General features: G+C 41.1%; 3 protein-coding genes across 14 annotated transcripts in view; all 3 read left to right on the top strand.

Annotated features, from left to right (window-relative positions):
• Positions 1-19,092, top strand: part of LOC148682569 (uncharacterized) — a 1,090,975-nt gene that overhangs the window by 407,087 nt on the left and 664,796 nt on the right. The gene's annotated exons all lie outside the window — the stretch shown is intronic.
• On the top strand, positions 1,331-13,948 carry ttll1 (tubulin tyrosine ligase-like family, member 1). Of its 7 annotated transcripts, none has more exons than XM_087246299.1 (10): positions 1,331-1,464; positions 2,041-2,245; positions 6,594-6,864; positions 7,139-7,319; positions 9,706-9,843; positions 9,912-10,020; positions 12,645-12,788; positions 12,868-12,954; positions 13,161-13,324; positions 13,496-13,948. In XM_087246299.1, the coding sequence occupies exons 3-10, from the start codon at positions 6,657-6,659 to the stop codon at positions 13,620-13,622; spliced, it is 1,158 nt and encodes a 385-aa protein (XP_087102425.1). In that variant the 5' UTR covers positions 1,331-1,464; positions 2,041-2,245; positions 6,594-6,656; the 3' UTR covers positions 13,623-13,948. The 7 variants fall into 7 exon arrangements, with proteins under 7 accessions (XP_087102425.1, XP_087102421.1, XP_087102423.1 ...); XM_087246295.1 differs by having other exon boundaries at positions 2,038-2,156; positions 6,656-6,864; XM_087246297.1 differs by having other exon boundaries at positions 2,038-2,245.
• The window catches only part of pacsin2 (protein kinase C and casein kinase substrate in neurons 2), a 21,397-nt gene continuing 16,759 nt past the window's right edge, over positions 14,455-19,092 (top strand). For 4 of the 5 annotated variants that reach the window (XR_015481882.2, XM_087246370.1, XM_087246369.1 and 1 more), the window contains exon 1: positions 14,455-14,570. The gene's annotated coding sequence lies outside the window, so the exon portion shown is untranslated. The remainder of the gene's footprint in view (positions 14,571-19,092) is intronic. The other variant, NM_207069.2, reaches the window with a different exon arrangement.

The following is a 19,092-nucleotide window of genomic DNA, read 5'->3' as shown; positions in this document are numbered from 1 at the left end:
CTCAGAATCATGTCTATCTCAGAGATTACACTAGATTACACTCATAATCATGTCTATCTCAGAGATTATTACACTAGATTACACTCATAATCATGTCTATCTCAGAGATTATTACACTAGATTACACTAATAATCATGTCTATCTCAGAGATTACACTAGATTACACTCAGAATCATGTCTATCTCAGAGATTATTACACTAGATTACACTAATAATCATGTCTATCTCAGAGATTACACTAGATTACACTCAGAATCATGTCTATCTCAGAGATTATTACACTAGATTACACTCATAATCATGTCTATCTCAGAGATTATTACACTAGATTACACTCATAATCATGTCTATCTCAGAGATTACACTAGATTACACTCAGAATCATGTCTATCTCAGAGATTATTACACTAGATTACACTCATAATCATGTCTATCTCAGAGATTATTACACTAGATTACACTAATAATCATGTCTATCTCAGAGATTACACTAGATTACACTCAGAATCATGTCTATCTCAGAGATTATTACACTAGATTACACTCATAATCATGTCTATCTCAGAGATTATTACACTAGATTACACTCATAATCATGTCTATCTCAGAGATTATTACACTAGATTACACTCATAATCATGTCTATCTCAGAGATTACACTAGATTACACTAATAATCATGTCTATCTCAGAGATTATTACACTAGATTACACTCATAATCATGTCTATCTCAGAGATTATTACACTAGATTACACTAATAATCATGTCTATCTCAGAGATTATTACACTAGATTACACTCATAATCATGTCTATCTCAGAGATTACACTAGATTACACTAATAATCATGTCTATCTCAGAGATTATTACACTAGATTACACTCAGAATCATGTCTATCTCAGAGATTATTACACTAGATTACACTCAGAATCATGTTTATCTCAGAGATTAAACCCAACACTTAGTTCAGGACTCGTGTTGTCGATCTGTCACCACCACACCACACTATAGCGACGCCCTATTGCAGCTACACTTGTTGACCGTGTGTATTTGCTGCACTGCAGTGTGTTTAATTGTTGACTGGTGCTGGAAAGGGTGTATATTACTGTATATTAATGTGTACTAGAGCTCCAGATAGCGACCTGTGACTAAAACAAAAGAATGAATACAAGGTTACACAAAATAAAAAATGTACGGCAAAAGCAAAGTGAATTACATTACAATTACAAAAAAAACTAGCAGATAAACATAATTATTAATGAGCACAACTTCTTTGTGAATGTGTTTGCACTTATTAAATGAAATTCGACAGTCGTACGCGTCATTCCGGAAGTGACGTGATCTACGCGGAAGTGAGCAGCCGTTGCTATGATGCGGAGATGCTGAGGCTCTGAATCAGCGCATTTCTCCGTGTTCAGTGTGGAGGATGAAGTGATTTCAGTCAGCGCGGACAGCCGACACTGTGAGTACTGATTATAGACACATATTTACAGCACATCCGCTCACCAGCGGAGGACAAGACGGTGGAGGAGGAGGAGGAGCTGCTGCTGCTGGCGCTGACACACAGACAGAGGCAGCCCGGAGCGACGGACAGCCCATAATAAACACAGCAGATCTGCTGTAACCGACCTGAATACATGCAGTAATGTGGACAATACTGTTAATAAAACATGGTGACAATATAGACAAGCAGACTGACATTCCTGACAGCAGTAAAACACCATCATCATCATCATCATCATCATCCATCACAGAGTGAGTGAAGGGTTCATACAGCCCCGAGTTTGACCCTCTTGACATCATACATTAGTAGTAAGACTGTAGTAAAGGGAAACTTCTATTGATGGCTTGTTAAAACTGATGATGATGATGATGATGAAGCACATTGTCATCAGTCAGATGTGCAGTTGTCATGGTGAATGGGATTGTTTGTAACATTAGAATCTCTGTGATGGTTTATTATAGTGTGTGTGTGTGTGTGTGTGTGTGTGTGTGTGTGTGTGTGTGTGTGTGTGTGTGTGTGTGTGTGTTTCAGGAGCTGATGGCCGGTAAGGTGAAGTGGGTGACGGACATTGAGAAGTCTGTGCTGATCAATAACTTTGAGAAGAGAGGATGGATCCAGGTGACGGACAGCGAAGACTGGAACTTCTACTGGCAAGACACAATTCACTCATCCATTCACACTCTCGCTCACACATTCATTCACACTCTCTGAATGTTTATTCATTCACTCACTCATTTATGTACTCAATAATTCACTCATTTATTTATTCACTTGCTCACTCACTCATTCACTCACACTCACTCATTCATTTTTACACTCATTCATACACAATTTATTTATTGATTAATTCATTCATTCTTACTCACATTCATTCACTCAATCAATTATTTATTCACTCATTTATTTAATTATTCACTCACTAATTCATCCACTTACTCGGGTATTCAGTCACCCATTTATTTATTCACTCACTCTTTCACTCTACTTTTTTCATTCACTCACTCAATCAATCACTGATTCACTCATTATTTTTTTCATTCATTCATTCATTCACTCACTAAATCAATCACTCATTTATTCACTTATTTGTTTACTCACTAATTCACTTATTCATTTACTCACTCATTCATACATTCACTAATTCACTCATTCATTCATTCATTCAGATATTTATTCAGTCACTCATTCATTCACTGACTCACACATTTACTCATTCATTCACGCACTAATTTATTCACAGACTCACACTCACTCATGCATTTACTCACTCATTCACACACTCATACATTTAACCCCTTACACATTCACTCCTTATTTCACACAGACTCTTATACACACACACTCACTTGTTCATTTACTCATTCACTCACTCACACATTCACTCATTTACAAACTCACACTCATTCATTCACACACTCAGTCACTCACTGATTTGTTCATTTGCTCACTCATCCATTTATTCATTAATTCACTCACTCATTCATTCACTCAATCACTCATTCACTCATTTGTTCGCTCACTCACTCATTCACTCACACGTTCATCCTCACACTCATTCATACACACATTTACCAATTCACTCACTCATTTACTTATTTAATTTATTCATTCACTCATTCATTCACTCGTTTATTTATTCATTCTCACATTCATTCATACACACATTCACCAATTCATTCACTCATTTATTCACTCACTTATTTATTTATTCTCACACTCATTCATTCACTCATTTATTTATTCATTGCCTCACTCATTTATTTATTTATTTACTCACTCATTCATTCACTCATTTATTTATTCATTTATTCGCTCATTCATTCACTTGTTTATTTATTCATTCATTCACTCATTCATTCACTTATTTATTTATTCATTTATTCGCTCATTCATTCACTTGTTTATTTATTCATTCATTCATTCACTCACTCATTCATTTATTCAATCATTTAATGATTCACTCACTTATTCATCAACTCATTTATTTTTTCATTTACTCATTCATTTACTCATTTATTTATTCATTCACTCACTCATTCATTCACTCATTTATTCATTCATTTACTTATTTATTCATTCATTTACTCATTTATTTATTCATTAATGCATTCATTCAGTCATTTATTTATTCATTTACTCACTCATTCATTCACTCATTTATTCATTTACTAACTCAATCATTCACTGATGTATTTATTAATTCACCCACTCAATCATTCACTTATTTATTTATTCACTCACTCACTCACTCACTCACTCATTCATTCACTCATTTATCTATTCATTCACTTATTCACTTATTTATTAATTCACACTCATTCATACACACATTCACTAATTCACTCATTCACTTATTTATTTATGAACACATTCATTCATTTACTCATTTATTTATTCATTAATTCATTTATTCACTCATTTAATTATTAATTCACTCAGTCACTCATTCACTTACTCATTCATTCACTCATTTATTCATTCACTCACTCATTCACTCACCCATTTAATTATTCATTCACTCACTTACTCATTTATTTATTAATTCACTCATTTATTTATTCATTTACTCACTCATTTACTAATCTGTTTTATTAATTCACTCACTCATTTATTTATTCATTCTCTCTCACTCATTTATTTATTCATTCACCCACTCATTCATTTACTCAGTCATTCATTCACTCATTTATTTATTCATTCACTCATTATTCATTCACTCACTCATTCACTCATTTATTTATTCATTCACTCACTCATTCATTCACTCACTCATTTATTTATTTATTCATTCACTCACTCATTCATTCACTCATTTATTTATTCATTCACTCAGTCATTCATTCATTCACTCACTAACTCATTTATTTATTTTATTCATTCACTCATTTGTTCATTCACTCACTCATTTATTTATTTACTCACTCACTCATTCATTCACTCATTTATTCATTCATTCACTCATTCATTCATTCACTTATTCATTCATTCACTCATTCATTCATTCACTCATTCATTCATTCACTCATTTTTGCATTCATTCTCTCATTTATGTATTCATTCATTCACTCACTCATTTATTCCCACATTCATTCCCACATTTCACACAGACTTTCACACTCAATCATTCACACACGAAAGGTGCGTTCGACTTCATGCAGCGCTGCGCAGATCGATCGAAATCTGTCTTAAAGCGGTGCATTCTGGTTAGAAATCTTGTCCGGATTGATGCTGCGCCGACGCCACGTGACTGTCACATGTGGCATCAAAGTACCGCGACAGCGCTCCGAGATCAGACGGCAAACTCAGACCATGCAGCTTCTGAAGAGCGACTGCAGGAGCTTTGATGACGACACCGATATCACACGATTGGCCGAGTTCACCACATGACAACAAACACGTGTATTTCGGGTTTATAATTGGACAAATTCCGATTCAAAAGTTTCAAAACAAACAATTCACTTTTCACACCCTCTCTATCCTGTACACATCTTGCTTATTAAAAGACTACAAATATTTTACTGCAGTAATCATCTTTTGTTAAATAATCTGGTTATAAAGGTTAGCTTGTTTGCACAGGTTTATTTTTTAACTTTTTTATACAGACTATTTACTGCATTCATCTCCATGAACGATTTAAATGATATATTTTAGTGTATATTTTAGTGAATAACCTAAATATGAACTCAAATAAGTCTTACAGACTTGAAATAAGAAAATCATCATCATTGATCCTGCCCCCCTAAAGCTCTCTTAACAAATTAAAGTAAAGAACATTTTTATTAAATAATTATAAAATGGCTTTATTATTATAATATAAATATATATTTTATTTCCTGTCTAGCAGTTTAAAGGCTACCTGCTCTTTCTGGGAAACTTCTACATAGCTCACTTATTTTACCTTTTGTTCTTTTCAACACAATCTTTTTGGATTAAAATGCTTTTTTGAAAATTCAATCATCATCCAAAATAATGTCATTTATTAAGACCTAATCAAAACACCTTGTTTTGCTTTTTACATGGGAAATTTTTATATCTATAAATGTACATATATGTAAACCCTTTTTTTTAGCATATTTAAACAAGAAGTATTAGCCTAAAGATTGATGTTTAACTCCTAGAATTTATGCTTATTGCTTTGTATTTAATAGACCTGTTCGTTTTTATGTTTATATTAACCTCTCATTTCCTCTTATTTCTCTCATGCATTTGTTATATATTTTATTCATAATTCTCTCTTATTGTTTAAAAAGGAACTACAGTTTGAAGAGCCTGTATTCTGTTTTATTTGTAAATGTTTTGTTGTTATAAATAAAAATAACAAAAAAAAAATATATATATATGATGACGCCATGTGATTGGTCATCATGACTGCAGCAACTTTGAGTCCCGAAGTGTCCAGCTGACCGTCTTGACGGCTCCGTTTTCAACTCCGCCCCGCCTGCGCTCGGCTAATCTCGTTGATCACCGGCTGCAGCTGAGCTTCATGTCGAACGCACCTGAAGTCATTTAGTGATTCATTAATTTGCTCATTCTGCCATCTATTCATTAATTCACTCATCCACTCGCTTATTCACACACACACACACACACACACACACACACAGAGACAGACAGTCAGTAGAGCTGCTCATAGTGTCATCAGGTCACTCATGGTGGATTATTGACTGTGTGTTTGTACACACAGAGGAGCTCCTGAGCCCTGAGACAGCCCTGAGTCACCGCACACACACACACACATCCTCATCAGCTGGGCTCTGCTTATATTGGTGTGTGTGTGTGAGCTCAGTCTTCTGTAACAGGATGAGCTCAAACGGTGGAGGGTCCACCTGCAGCTTCATTTTAACTGCATGCAGTGCCCTCTAGTGTCCACCATCAGCACTGCAGCCTGGGGTTATGGTTCATTAGCACTATATATATAGAGTTACTGGATATGAGCATATGTCTACTTCAGATGTGTGTGTGTGTGTGTGTGTGTGTGTGTGTGTGTGTGTGTGTGTGTGTGTGTGTGTGTGTGTGTGTGTGTGTGTGTGTGTGTGAATCCATCATGTGGGCTCAGTGTGGGTGTTGTCCATCAGTCAGGTCTACAGCGTCATCTTCAGCCCCCGTCAGGCGGTGGAAATCCTCAGTGTGTGTGTGTCGTTCTCTGCAGGATGAGCATCCAGACCATCCGCACGGTGTTCAGCGTGGACACGGGCTACCGGCTGACGGACGATCAGATGGTGAACCACTTCCCCAACCACTACGAGCTGACGCGCAAAGACCTGATGATCAAGAACATCAAGCGCTACCGCCGAGAGCTGGAGAAGGAGAACAGCGCGCTCGCCGAGAAGGACGACAGCGGAAAATACATCTATCTGGGTGAGGGAGTGTGTGTGTGCATATATTTACACAGCAGATGTCCTTCCAGCTGCAACCCAGTCCTGGAAAACACCCATACACACTCATTCACACACACACACTCATACACTACAGCTGATCAGTTCCCCTATAGCGCATGTGTTTGGACTGTACCGGAGCACCCAGAGGAAACCCACGCCAACTCGGGGAGAACATGCAAACTCCACACAGAAACACCAACTGACCCAGCAAAGACTCGAAACAGCGGCCCTCTTACTGTGTGTGTGCTCTTCAGATTTCGTGCCGGTGACGTTCATGCTGCCGGCGGACTATAACCTGTTCGTGGAGGAGTTCCGCAAGAGTCCGTCCAGCACCTGGATCATGAAGCCCTGCGGGAAAGCCCAGGGCAAAGGCATCTTCCTCATCAACAAGCTCTCGCAGATCAAGAAGTGGTCCCGCGACAGCCGCACGTCCACGTGAGCCTACACACACACACACACACAATAATAATACTCGCACACAAGACCTACACCAGTCTGAGTATATACTTTTATTCTAAGTGGTCTTAATAAATAGTCTGCTTATTACAATTTTAGGCCACAGCAGGTCTAAATGTGCACGTTTTGACCCTTCGAAATGAAGAAGACCCTCATATGTGTGCAGATATGTCAGAATCCTGCTAGCTGGACATGTCTGTTGATCTGAAACACTCTGCTGACGTCAGGTGTTCTGCTGTGCATTCTGTGCCAGAACGTCAGTCTTTGTGTTGACCTCTATGACCCGCCCACTGCCAGTTTAGCCAATTATATTTCAGCACTCCGGGTTGCCAGATGGTGGAATTCAGTCTTGAAGGCGGTCAGTGTGTGTGGCAGCTGAAGATGCGCCCTCTGGAGGACAGCAGCAGCCTCTAAAAGGAGACGCAGATATTAGATATTAAAATACACATGAGGTGGTTTATAATTAGCAGATAATATAAATATTACAAACGTAAACATTAGCTGAGCTGGATCATCAGGCATGCTCGCTTCTGCCTGTGCTGTCAATCTGGCAACCTGTGTGTGTGTGTCAGTGTAAGGACGAGCCGGGTGAAGAATCCTCTTCACTATTTTGAATGTGGTCTGCAATACCCAGTTCATCCACTAGAGATCAGTCCTGCATACTCATTACGTTCAGTTTAGTTGACTCTATTGAACATAATCAGTGTCATATGACTTGTATTCTTCTTGTAGATTTGATCCTGATTTAGCTTCAGTTCGTCTGTATATACTGCACATATCAGGGGATGCATGCGTTATATTAAATGCAGATTCATTCCTTTTTAGCAGCATTGTAAGTCTGGCTGGTAATTGAGAATTATTAATAAAACATTTTTTACAAATTCTACAAATTTCACATTAACAAATCTAGTGTTGAATCATGTCTAAATACTCGAATGATTAACCTAAACTGAGAAGGGAAGCAGATTTGTTCAGAAACAAGACTAGCAGACATTATTAAAGAGCCCTACAGGAACACAATGACCCACACACAATGATCTGACCATAGTTGTCCTACTTAAACCCACCTTTAACCTAAAATAAATAAATAAATAAAAAATAATCAAAAAAAAAAATATATATATATATATATATATATATATATATTAATTGATTACTGCACAAATAGTATTCTGTAATCCAAATATTAATCAATATTATTATGCAATATAATTATTGCATTAATATTCATTGAATAATATTAAGTAAATTAATAATAAACTCACATATAGAACACTTATTTAATTAAAAGCGGTATGGTTAGACAGGAAGAGCATGTAAATGTCGCTTCTCCATCACTCTCCAGAGTACAATGATCCTGTAAATGTCATGTATGCTGTAATCAGTGCATCATTAGCTGTAATGTTTACCAAAAATGCTTGCAAACAGCAGCGTAGCGGATCCGTCACTTCAATTACATATTAAAACTCACCCCAGTTAAAAGCTGAGGTTGGTTTCACATCACATGCAGGGTTGCCAGATTGGTGGGAGATTTATGTGGGCAGAGTGATAGACAGAGTCTGATGTGTGGTATTTGGCAACCCTGATAATATTAATAATAGTAATGTGTTTGTTGTGGTGTAGAGTACAGAAGCTGAACTCAACACATGCACTTCTCAGCTCATCATGTCTGTGGTTAATATCCTCTTCAGTGGTGTTAATGTTCTGTGAAAACAGCGCCTCAGCACTGAGCTCTTGTGGACAAACTAAGTAGTGCAAGCAGTATGTAATAAAACCGTATTATATTTTAGAACAGTTTTCATTTGTATAATCCCTCATTGAATGTGCATTAAATTATTAGTCCTGACATGAAAACATATCCATAAGTAGCTGACGTGGGAATAAATAAATAATATATAAAGAACTAGAAAATACTCTAATTACTTTGGCCACTCTACAGTGTAGGAACACTGAAATAGCATGTCAATACTGTACAACTGTCTATTAAATTCAGTACTGTAGTGTGTTTCTGATATCCTCACTATAGCCTGAAGCACAGCTGTTCTACAGTACACTACAGTACATCTCAAAACACATACAGTTGCACATACTGTAACATGTAATGCCTTCACTTTACCCTGACAATACTGCAGCACAATTTAAACTGGATACTATTCATCTGAACAACAGCCAATATAAACCTGAGTGTCTTGACTGAGGCTGATCCTCAGCTCCTGCATGAGTCTGTGTTGTTCAGCGGGTGTTATCTGGGAATATCAGACTCGGGATCTCTCGACTGATCCAGTATTCAGACCGCCTGTATTTGATCATCAGTGTTCTGCTGCTCATGCAGGGCCTAGATGGGCTGATTGTGGTCTGTGTTCAGGTTTGTGGCGGCGAACAGTGGGAAGGAGGCGTACGTGATCTCGCTGTACATCGACAACCCTCTGCTGATCGGCGGGAAGAAGTTTGACCTGCGGCTCTACGTGCTGGTCACCACCTACCGGCCGCTCAAGTGCTACATGTGGGTGCAGGAGAGCTCAGAGTAAGGCTGAATGTCCGCTTCACTGCACTAAAGCGCTTGTGTTGCAGGTATAAACTGGGCTTCTGCCGCTTCTGCACTGTCAAATACACCCCCAGCACCAGCGAACTGGACAACATGTTCGTGCACCTCACCAACGTGGCCATCCAGAAGCACGGCGTGAGTCCACCACCGGCGTTTCAGATCACGACACTCTCTCCTGATGCTTACGCCACTGATGGCAGTCTGTGTTTGAGGAGCTACTGATGTAGGGGAGGAGCTAATGAAGAAAAGGGAGGGGCTGATTATAAAGGGGAGGGGCTGTTGAAGAAAAGGGAGGAGCTGATTATTAAGGGGAGGGGCTGATGATGAAGAGGAGGGCTACTGATGAAGGGGGAGCTGTTGAAGAAAAGGGAGGAGCTGATGATGAAGGGGAGGAGCTACTGATAAAGGGGGAGCTGATTATGAAGGGGAGGAGCTACTGATGAAGGGAGAGCTGTTGAAGAAAAGGGAGGAGCTGATTATGAAGGGGAGGAGCTACTGATAAAGGGGGAGCTGATTATGAAGGGGAGGAGCTACTGATGAAGGGGGAGCTGTTTAAGAAAGGGGAGGAGCTGATTATGAAGGAGAGGATCTACTGATGATGAAGGGGAGGAGCTACTGATGAAAGGGGAGCTGATTATGAAGGGGAGGAGCTACTGATGAAGGGGGAGCTGTTTAAGAAAGGGGAGGAGCTGATTATGAAGGAGAGGATTTACTGATGATGAAGGGGAGGAGCTACTGATGAAGGGGGAGCTGATTATGAAGGGGAGGAGCTACTGATGAAGGGGGAGCTGTTTAAGAAAGGGGAGGAGGTGATTATGAAGAGGAGGAGCTACTGATGAAGGGAGAGCTGTTGTAGAAAGGGGAGGAGCTGATTATGAAGGAGAGGAGCTACTGATGAAGGGAGAGCTGTTGAAGAAAGGGGAGGAGTTGATTATGAAGAGGAGGGGCTACTGATGATGAAGGGGAGGAGCTACTGATGAAGGGAGAGCTGTTGAAGAAAGGGGAGGAGGTGATTATGAAGAGGGGCTACTGATGATGAAGGGGAGGAGCTAATGATGAAGGTAGAGCTGTTGAAGAAAGGGGAGGAGCTGATTATGAAGAGGAGGGGCTACTGATGATGAAGGGGAGGAGCTACTTATGAAGGAGAGGAGCTGATGAAGAAAGGGGAGGGGATTATGAAGGGGAGGAGCTGTTGAAGAAAAGGGAGGAGCTGATTATGAAGTGGAGGAGCTACTGATGAAGGCGAGGAGCTGTTGAAGGGGAGGGGCTTTTGATGAAGGGGAGAAGCTAATGATGAAAGGGAGGGGCTGTTGAAGAAAGGTGAGGGGCTAATTATGAAGGGGAGGGGTTACTGTTGAAGGGGAGGAGCTGATGAAGAAAGGAAAGGAGCTGATTATGGAGGGAAGGACCTTCTGTTGAAGGAGAGAAGCTGATGATGAAGGGGAGGAGCTGGTAAAGAAAGAGGAGGGGCTGTTAAAGAAAGGGCATGGGCTGATTATGAAGGGGAGGAGCTGTTGAAGAAAGGAAAGGGATGCTGATTAAGGAGAGGAGTTACTGATGAAAAGGAGGAGATGTTATTGAAGAGGAGGGGCTATTGATGAAAGGGAGGAGCTGTTGTTGAAGGGGAGGAGCTACTGATAAAGGAGAAGAGCAACTGAATCAGGCGAAGAACTATTAAAGAAGCGGGAGGAACTGTTGATGAAGGGGAGGAGCTGATGATAAAGGGGAGGGTCTACTGACGAAGGGGGAGCTGTTGAAGAAAGGGGGAGGAGCTGATGATGAAGGAGAGGAGCTACTGATAAAAGTAAGGAGCTTTTGATAAAGGGGAGAAGCTGATGATGAAGGGGAGGAGCTCATGAAAATGGGAGGAGCTACTGATGAAGAGGAGGAACTGTTGATGAAGGGGAGGAGCTACTGATAATTCCTCCATGTTTCCAGTAACCTCTCCCCTTCATCACCAACTCCTCCCCCTTCATCAATAACTCCTCCTTTTTATCAACAGCTCCTCCCCTTCATCATCAGCTGCAGCAGCCCCTCCCTTATTCAGTAGCTTTTCTCCTTCATCAGTAACTCCTCCCCTTCATCATGAGCTCCTCCCCTTCATCGTCAGCTGCAGTAGCCCCTCCCTTAATCATGAGCTCCTCTCCTTCATCAGTAGTCCTTCCTCTTCATCAGTAACTCCTCCCCTTTATCATGAGCTCCTCCCCTTCATCAGTAGTTTTTCCCCTGATTTAGTAGCTCTTCTCCTTCATCAATAGCTCCTCCCCTGTCTTCAATAGCTCCCCTCCTTCATAATCAGCTCCTCCCCCTCATCAATAGCTCCTCCCCTTCGCAGGTAAGGAAAGAATTGTTAGTTTAGGGGAAGAGCTGCTACTGACGGGGAGGAATTGTTAATGAAGGGGAGGGTCTATTGATAAAGGGGACGAACTGTTAATGAAGGGGAGGAGCTACCTGTAAAGGTGAGAAACTATTAATCAAGGGGAGGAGCTACTGTTAAAGGGGAAGAGCTGTTAATAAAGGAGGAGCTGATAATGAAGAGGGGCTGTTAATTAAGGGGAGGAGCTACTGTTGAAGAGGAGGAAATGTTGATGCAGGGGAGGAGAGACTGGTGAAGGGGAGGAGACAATGAGGAAGAGGAGAGGTGAGGATGAAGAGGGGAGGAGCTATTGGTGAATGGGTGGAATTGTTAACGAAATGGAGGATCCAGGGTTAAATGGGAGGAGCGTGTGTGATCAGCTGTTGTGTGTGTGTGCCCGCAGGACGACTATAATCATGTGCACGGGGGGAAGTGGACGGTCAGTAACCTGCGTCTGTATCTGGAGAGCACGCGCGGACCCGACGTCACCAACCACCTGTTTGACCAGATACACTGGATCATCGTGCAGTCGCTCAAAGCTGTGGCTGTACGTCTCACACACACACACACACACACACACACACACTACAGACAGTGAGCGTGAGTGTGTGTGTTTCTGTCTGCAGCCTGTCATGAACAACGACAAGCACTGCTTCGAGTGTTACGGCTATGACATCATCATCGACGACAGACTGAAGCCCTGGCTGATCGAGGTCAGTCACACACACACACACACACACACACACACACACATATCATCAGCATTAATATTGTCATTTATAGTGCTCAGTGAAGTGAAGCAGCTGCTGTTAGAGCACTGAGCACAGCTGAAGATGGCTTATGGCTTTGTTTTCTCAATTCTGCTTTCAGCTCAGGTTACTTCCCTATCTGTGTGTGTGTGTGTGTGTGTGTGTTTCAGGTGAACGCGTCTCCGTCTCTGACCTCCAGCACTGCTAATGACCGCATCCTGAAGTATAACCTGATCAACGACACGCTGAACATCGTCACCCCGAACGCAGAGATCCCCGACTGCCGCTGGAACCGCAGCCTGCCCAAAGAGGCCCTCGGCCACTACCAAGTGCTGTGAGTGGCTGTGTGTGTGTGTGTGTGTGTGTGTGTGTGTTAAAAATGTGTAGTGTGTGTTATTGTGTAATATATAGTGTGTCTGCATGTGTGTGTGTAACTTCTATTCCTAAAGTAATAAACACCCAATGTGTGTGTGTGTGTGTGTGTGTGTGTGTGTGTGTGCTGCAGGTATGATGAGGAGCAGGCTCTGAGCGAGAGCACAGAGCGAGATCTCCGCAGCCGCTCGGGTCACTCTTTGGGGTCAAAGAGCACGAGGCAGAGCGGGGTCAGACCTTTCCCAGCCACCTGGAAGTGAACACACACACACACACTCATACACACACATACAGAGAGACGCTGCTGCTCCTGCATGACTGGAGGACACTGATGATCAGCTGTCTGGACTCTTCGTCTGTGTGTGTGTGTGCGTGTGTGTGTGTGTGTGTGTATTTGAGAGAGGCGGTGCTGTGATATTGGTGCAGTATACTGATCAGGCGTGATGGTAAACACCTGACAGCAGACAACAGCAGAGCCAGTGAAGTGTGATGTACTGTACAGTATCTTCCATGAGGACTGCAGGAGTACCTGAGGTGTAGACACTTTCAGAAGCTGTAAATAAGAGGAATAAAGTCTCTAAGAGAGTCTCAGTCTCCTGTGTAAGTGACTGAAACACATTCATTCTGCTTAGTCCACAGCGGAATGAACCGCCAACTATTCCAGCATTTGTTTTAGATAGCGAAAGCCCTTCCAGCTCAAAACACTCATTTACGCACACACTCATACACTACTGCCAGTTTAGTTGATCAGCTCCCCTAAAGTGCATGTGTTTAAACTGTGGGGGAAACCCATGCCAACTCGGGGAGAACATGCAAACTCCACACAGAAACACACTGACTCAGCCGGGACTCAAACCAGAGACCTTCTTGCTGTGAGGCCACCGTGACACATTAATGAGGAGTAATAAATGTTTCTTGTCAGTTGTTTATTACGGTGTACACGTTAATATTGGCGGTGATTGAAGCAGATAATCAATAATCGCGTGTTTATCAGCTGTACTGGACTTTTATAAACTTTTTTTAAATGTAAATAGTGTCCGTGCGGGTGCGCGCTCGACAGTTCGCTCATGCACGCGCAGGGGATGTGACGTCAGAGAGCCGCGCCTCCGCTCAGCTGCAGTCGCCGAATACCGATGAGAAACGGAGAAAAGTCGAGCAAACTCTCCGGGACAGACACGCGGGCGGCGGAGCGACTCAAACACACTCAGGTAACCGGCAAACACAGCGCACACACCGCGCGCAGCTCTCGCGGACACCGGGGGAACTTTCTGAGGGCGTCAGTCTGAGCGCAGGGCAGGCGCTGTCCGGAGGTCGGTCCCCGGTAACGGATCGCTCACCGGCGGGTCAGCCGCTGTCCTCCGGAGTTCATAGCAGCGCTTTATTCCGTTACAGCGGCTCTCCGTGAGTCAGCGGCGTGACGTTATCAGCGTGCTTCCGTTAGACCGCGCTCGAGTTTGAGCTTCACACATTCAACGTGTTCACGGCACTTCAGCAGTGTGTGTGTGTGTGTGTCAGAAAAGTGTGTTAATGTCAGAACAGTGTGTGTATGGCAGGTCAGGGGCTCATACGCCTGTGACAGGAGTGTGTGTGTAACTTTCAGAGAGGCAGGGCGGGGCGCGAGCGCTGCTCGAAACCGCCGTCAGTGTGTGTGTGTGTGTGTGTGTGTGTGTGTGTGTTTCAACAGGTGCTGTGTTGTTTTGTTTGGACAGAGCTTTGTGTTTGACTGTATTCATTCGGATGATCTGGAAATGTTCTGAAGTAACCGTGAAGTCATACACATGCACAATGACGTCACGAGCAAAGCGCAGCGCTGGTCCTTATCAGTGACGTCACTGCGCTGGTTTTCTGGTGATGGTTCTACCGGCAGAGCTAATGCAGTGTCGCTTTCTGTAGGTTTGCGACTCGTATTGTTGTTATTATTATTATTATTATTAAGTTTTCCTGACTGAATGACTCCGCTATTCACTGACCTCAGTGTAAAGCTCGAGCTGAAGCCTAATGTTCTTCATAGTTAGTCAAACTAGTAAGTAGGAAGTGTTCGTTTACAGTGCTAATGAGTTAAACACTTACTGTCTGCTGTCTGTTTATAATGGAAACATGCTAATACATCACTGTAGCACTTAGCAGAGCTGGCTTTCACAATGTAAACACTCCTTGGGTCAGGCTGGACTCTGATTGGCTCTCAGGTGTTCGGTTATTGTCAGATAAAGTAGTTCCGGCAGGTTTAGAGCAGCTCTATATCACTCCGCTGAATGATTAGAGTTATTACACAGCTACAGTAGTCAGACATCACACCAGAACCCAACAGAGCAGGAGATGTGGAGGACACCAGTGTGTTGATGAGCAGGATCTGCTGACGGGTGTTGATTGAGTCTTATGGGATGCTGCAGAATTATTCACACACTTCGCTTCATCACACACACACACACACACACACACAGAGCTGAGGTGGTTACTGTGCAGATTCAGGATCTCAGAGGAGCTGCAGGCCGCTGTGTGTGTGTGTGTGTGTGTGTGTGACCTGATCAGCTCCCGCGTTCATGTTCAAGCTGATCGTCAGGTCCTCCAGAGAGAGCAGTAGTAGCGGAGTGTATCCGCTGCGGCTCAGTCAGGAATCTGAAGACTCGCTGAAATGAGTCACGGAGAGAGACAGAAATGAGGAAGCTGAACTCTGACTAATGAAGAGCTGAGGAGATCATCCAGGACTTCACTTTAATTCATTTATCTCCTCAAGCTGTAGGATCTGCAGTCACTCAGCTACATCAGATCAGTGTGTGGATCAGATCTGACAACGCTCAAACACTAAACACAGCGCATATATATATATATATATATCTACATGTTTACAGCTAATTTTTAAAGTAAATTCTAAAACAATACATTAATACAAATCCTATTTACAGTATTAACGGGTCATTAGAAAAGATGGTTAGTGTTTAGCTCTGGGTAAATCTAGCATTTCGTTCATGATGCTCCTAAAAGTGTCTTAAAAAGGCTTAAATTTGACTTGAAGCCTGCATTAAGCCTGAATACACTACTGAAGTTTACCCACACTAGCAGAATGGGAATTCAAATCTTTATTTACTGTAGAAACTGTCATTAATAAAAGCAAGTAATAAACACACACACACACACACACACACACACACACACACACACACATTTAAATGAGCAGCACACAGTTAAGGAAACCGTAAACATTGAGGGAAAAGAGGAACTACAGAGAAACTTTTCACTGAATTCATCAAGCAAAGGAAATTAACAGTAAAGGAACAAAGTAAAGTTTAAACAATATATATTAAATACCAGTAATAATATGCAAGTAAAAACTGAATTCTTTAATTAAACAGTAACTATATTTTTAAGTCCGAAAACGGGTTTTCTTTATTTTTTGTTTTATTATTATTGATTTTATTACTTTATTTATTTTTGTCCTGCTACATGATAATTAAATAATAATAAAAAATATTTGTTAGATTTTAAAATTACATGAAATCCAACCTAAAATTTCACACAGCATTTTAAGACATTTTAACAATCGATTTGATCAAGTAGTTTTTACCAGATGTCGTATTGGGCATACGAGAATAACACGTGTTTTTTGCTGCAAGGTGAAAACTCTACTCAGTGTTTGTGCTGTAAAACTCCTCTGACTGTAAAACACATTTTACTGCACTGCCCTGCTTTTACTGAATCCAGAAGCCTTTTTTATGAAATGAACTCTTTGAAGGACATTTTTAACAAAGTGGAACCAGAAAAGATTTTAGAATTTTTATCATGTATTAACACAAAAAATCTTATTTAATTTATGTTTTATTTTGTTTGTTGATTTTTAAATTGTATATTTATTGTTGAAAGGTTCCTGCCATGAAAATAGCCTTGCTTGCTGACATGGCATTAAATAAAAAATACAATACATTTTGTTAGATTTTATTATAATCATTATTCAGTCGATAAGACACATAAAAAAAAAACATTAATTTATGAACAAATTTTAAAATGTATTCATTTATTCATTCGTTCATTTTGTTTAAAGCTTAGTCCCTTTATTAATCTGGCGTCGCCACAGCGGAATGAACCGCCAACTTATCCAGCAAGTGTTTTACACAGCGGATGCCCTTCCAGCTGCAACCCAGTTCTGAGTAACGCCCATACACTACAGCCAATTCAGTTGATCAGTTCCCCTATAGCGCATGTGTTTGGACTGTGGGGGAAACCGGAGCACCCGGAGAAAACCCACACCAACACAGGGAGAACATGCAAACTCCACACAGAAACACCAACTGACCCAGCCGAGACTCAAACCAGAGACCTTCTTGCTGTTAGGCCACAGTGGGACACCAGTGAGCCATTGCACCACCCCAGAATCATCATCATCATCATCATCATTATTATTATTGATTTAGTGAGTGAGTGAGATTAGTGAGCAGTGTCTCCAGGGTGTACTGCTCCAGTGGTTCTTGAGTTGTTGTTTTGTAGTTTTATTCCAGTATTTGTGTGTGTTTTGAGAGCAGAACTGAAGACTTTAAGGTAATATTAGTGTTGAGTGTTGAGCAGAGCTGTCAGAAAGCACTGATTGTAGATCACACACACACACACACACACACATGTGGACAAACGTCAGCCAACAGTGGCAGTAACATGCATAAGGCAGACAGTTTTATTGCCTGATTCATTAAGAAAGTACAATACTTTTCTGCAGATAATATAATAAAGTAACAATAAATCCTCTACACATTACGCACACGCTTACAAATGAAGGAAAGATCTAATGAAATCTGCCATATTTAATGAAGGACAGTGAACTAACAAGGTGAACATAATAACATGCAAGCCAAAGCTTGATTATTCATGAATAAATAATGATTTAGATCAAGCCTAATGGAGTCTGACAGGCAGTTATCATTAAATGAGCATTATAATCTGCATTATTCCTGATGTAGTGAATGAGAAGCAGCCTCTGCAGGAGATCTACTGCTCCAGGGGTTCATCAGATGAAGAAATAAAGTCTTAATGATTAACTGTAAATATTGTATATATTTATACAATAGTTCTGTCTGGTTCTCAAATCTGATTGGCTGATAGCTGTGCAATATTCTGCAATATCAGAACTCCTACAGCCTCTTCACCCTTTGTGTATTACTCCGCCCACATACAGCCAGCAGAAAGCAGACACTACAGATCTACAGTGTAAAAGATGCTTTTAACTGTTTTAACAGCTGTTAAACTGTACGCTTATGATTTAAATCCAACGCGGAAGAAAGTAGTTCCTCATACCAAAGGGTTTTTGAGACTCTCCATGTTTGATTATGTTTTTATACACAATTATGAAGTTAAACTGTCGTCTAAACGCAATATCACACTCGTAGCAGTGCCATATGGCTGTATCGGCACTGGTGGGGGCACTAAGGCAACGCACACCACCCACCAGTGCTGATATACAGCCATATGGCACTGCTACGAGTGTGATATTGCTCATATATATATATATATATATTTTTTTTTTTTTTTTTTTTTTTAATATGGATTTTCGCACAAGAACTGAAGCAAATGATGGCAGTAGTATTGAGAAAAGATGAAGACGAGCTGTTTTTCCCAGTTACTGCTGGATTTCTGAGGGATTCATGTTATTGAGTAGCAGTTCCAGCGTTATAGATGTGATATTTACAGTGAAATCTCAAATATTAACTCACAGAGAGAGTATGTGTTAACATTATACTGAAGCATCGT

Source organism: Danio rerio, chromosome 4 (genome assembly GCF_052040795.2).
Source record: "Danio rerio strain M-AB ecotype USA chromosome 4, GRCz13ab, whole genome shotgun sequence".
In the NCBI taxonomy this organism is placed as follows: Eukaryota; Metazoa; Chordata; class Actinopteri; order Cypriniformes; family Danionidae; genus Danio; species Danio rerio.
Note: the sequence above shows the minus strand (reverse complement) of the source record. Positions and strands in the feature narration are given on the sequence as shown.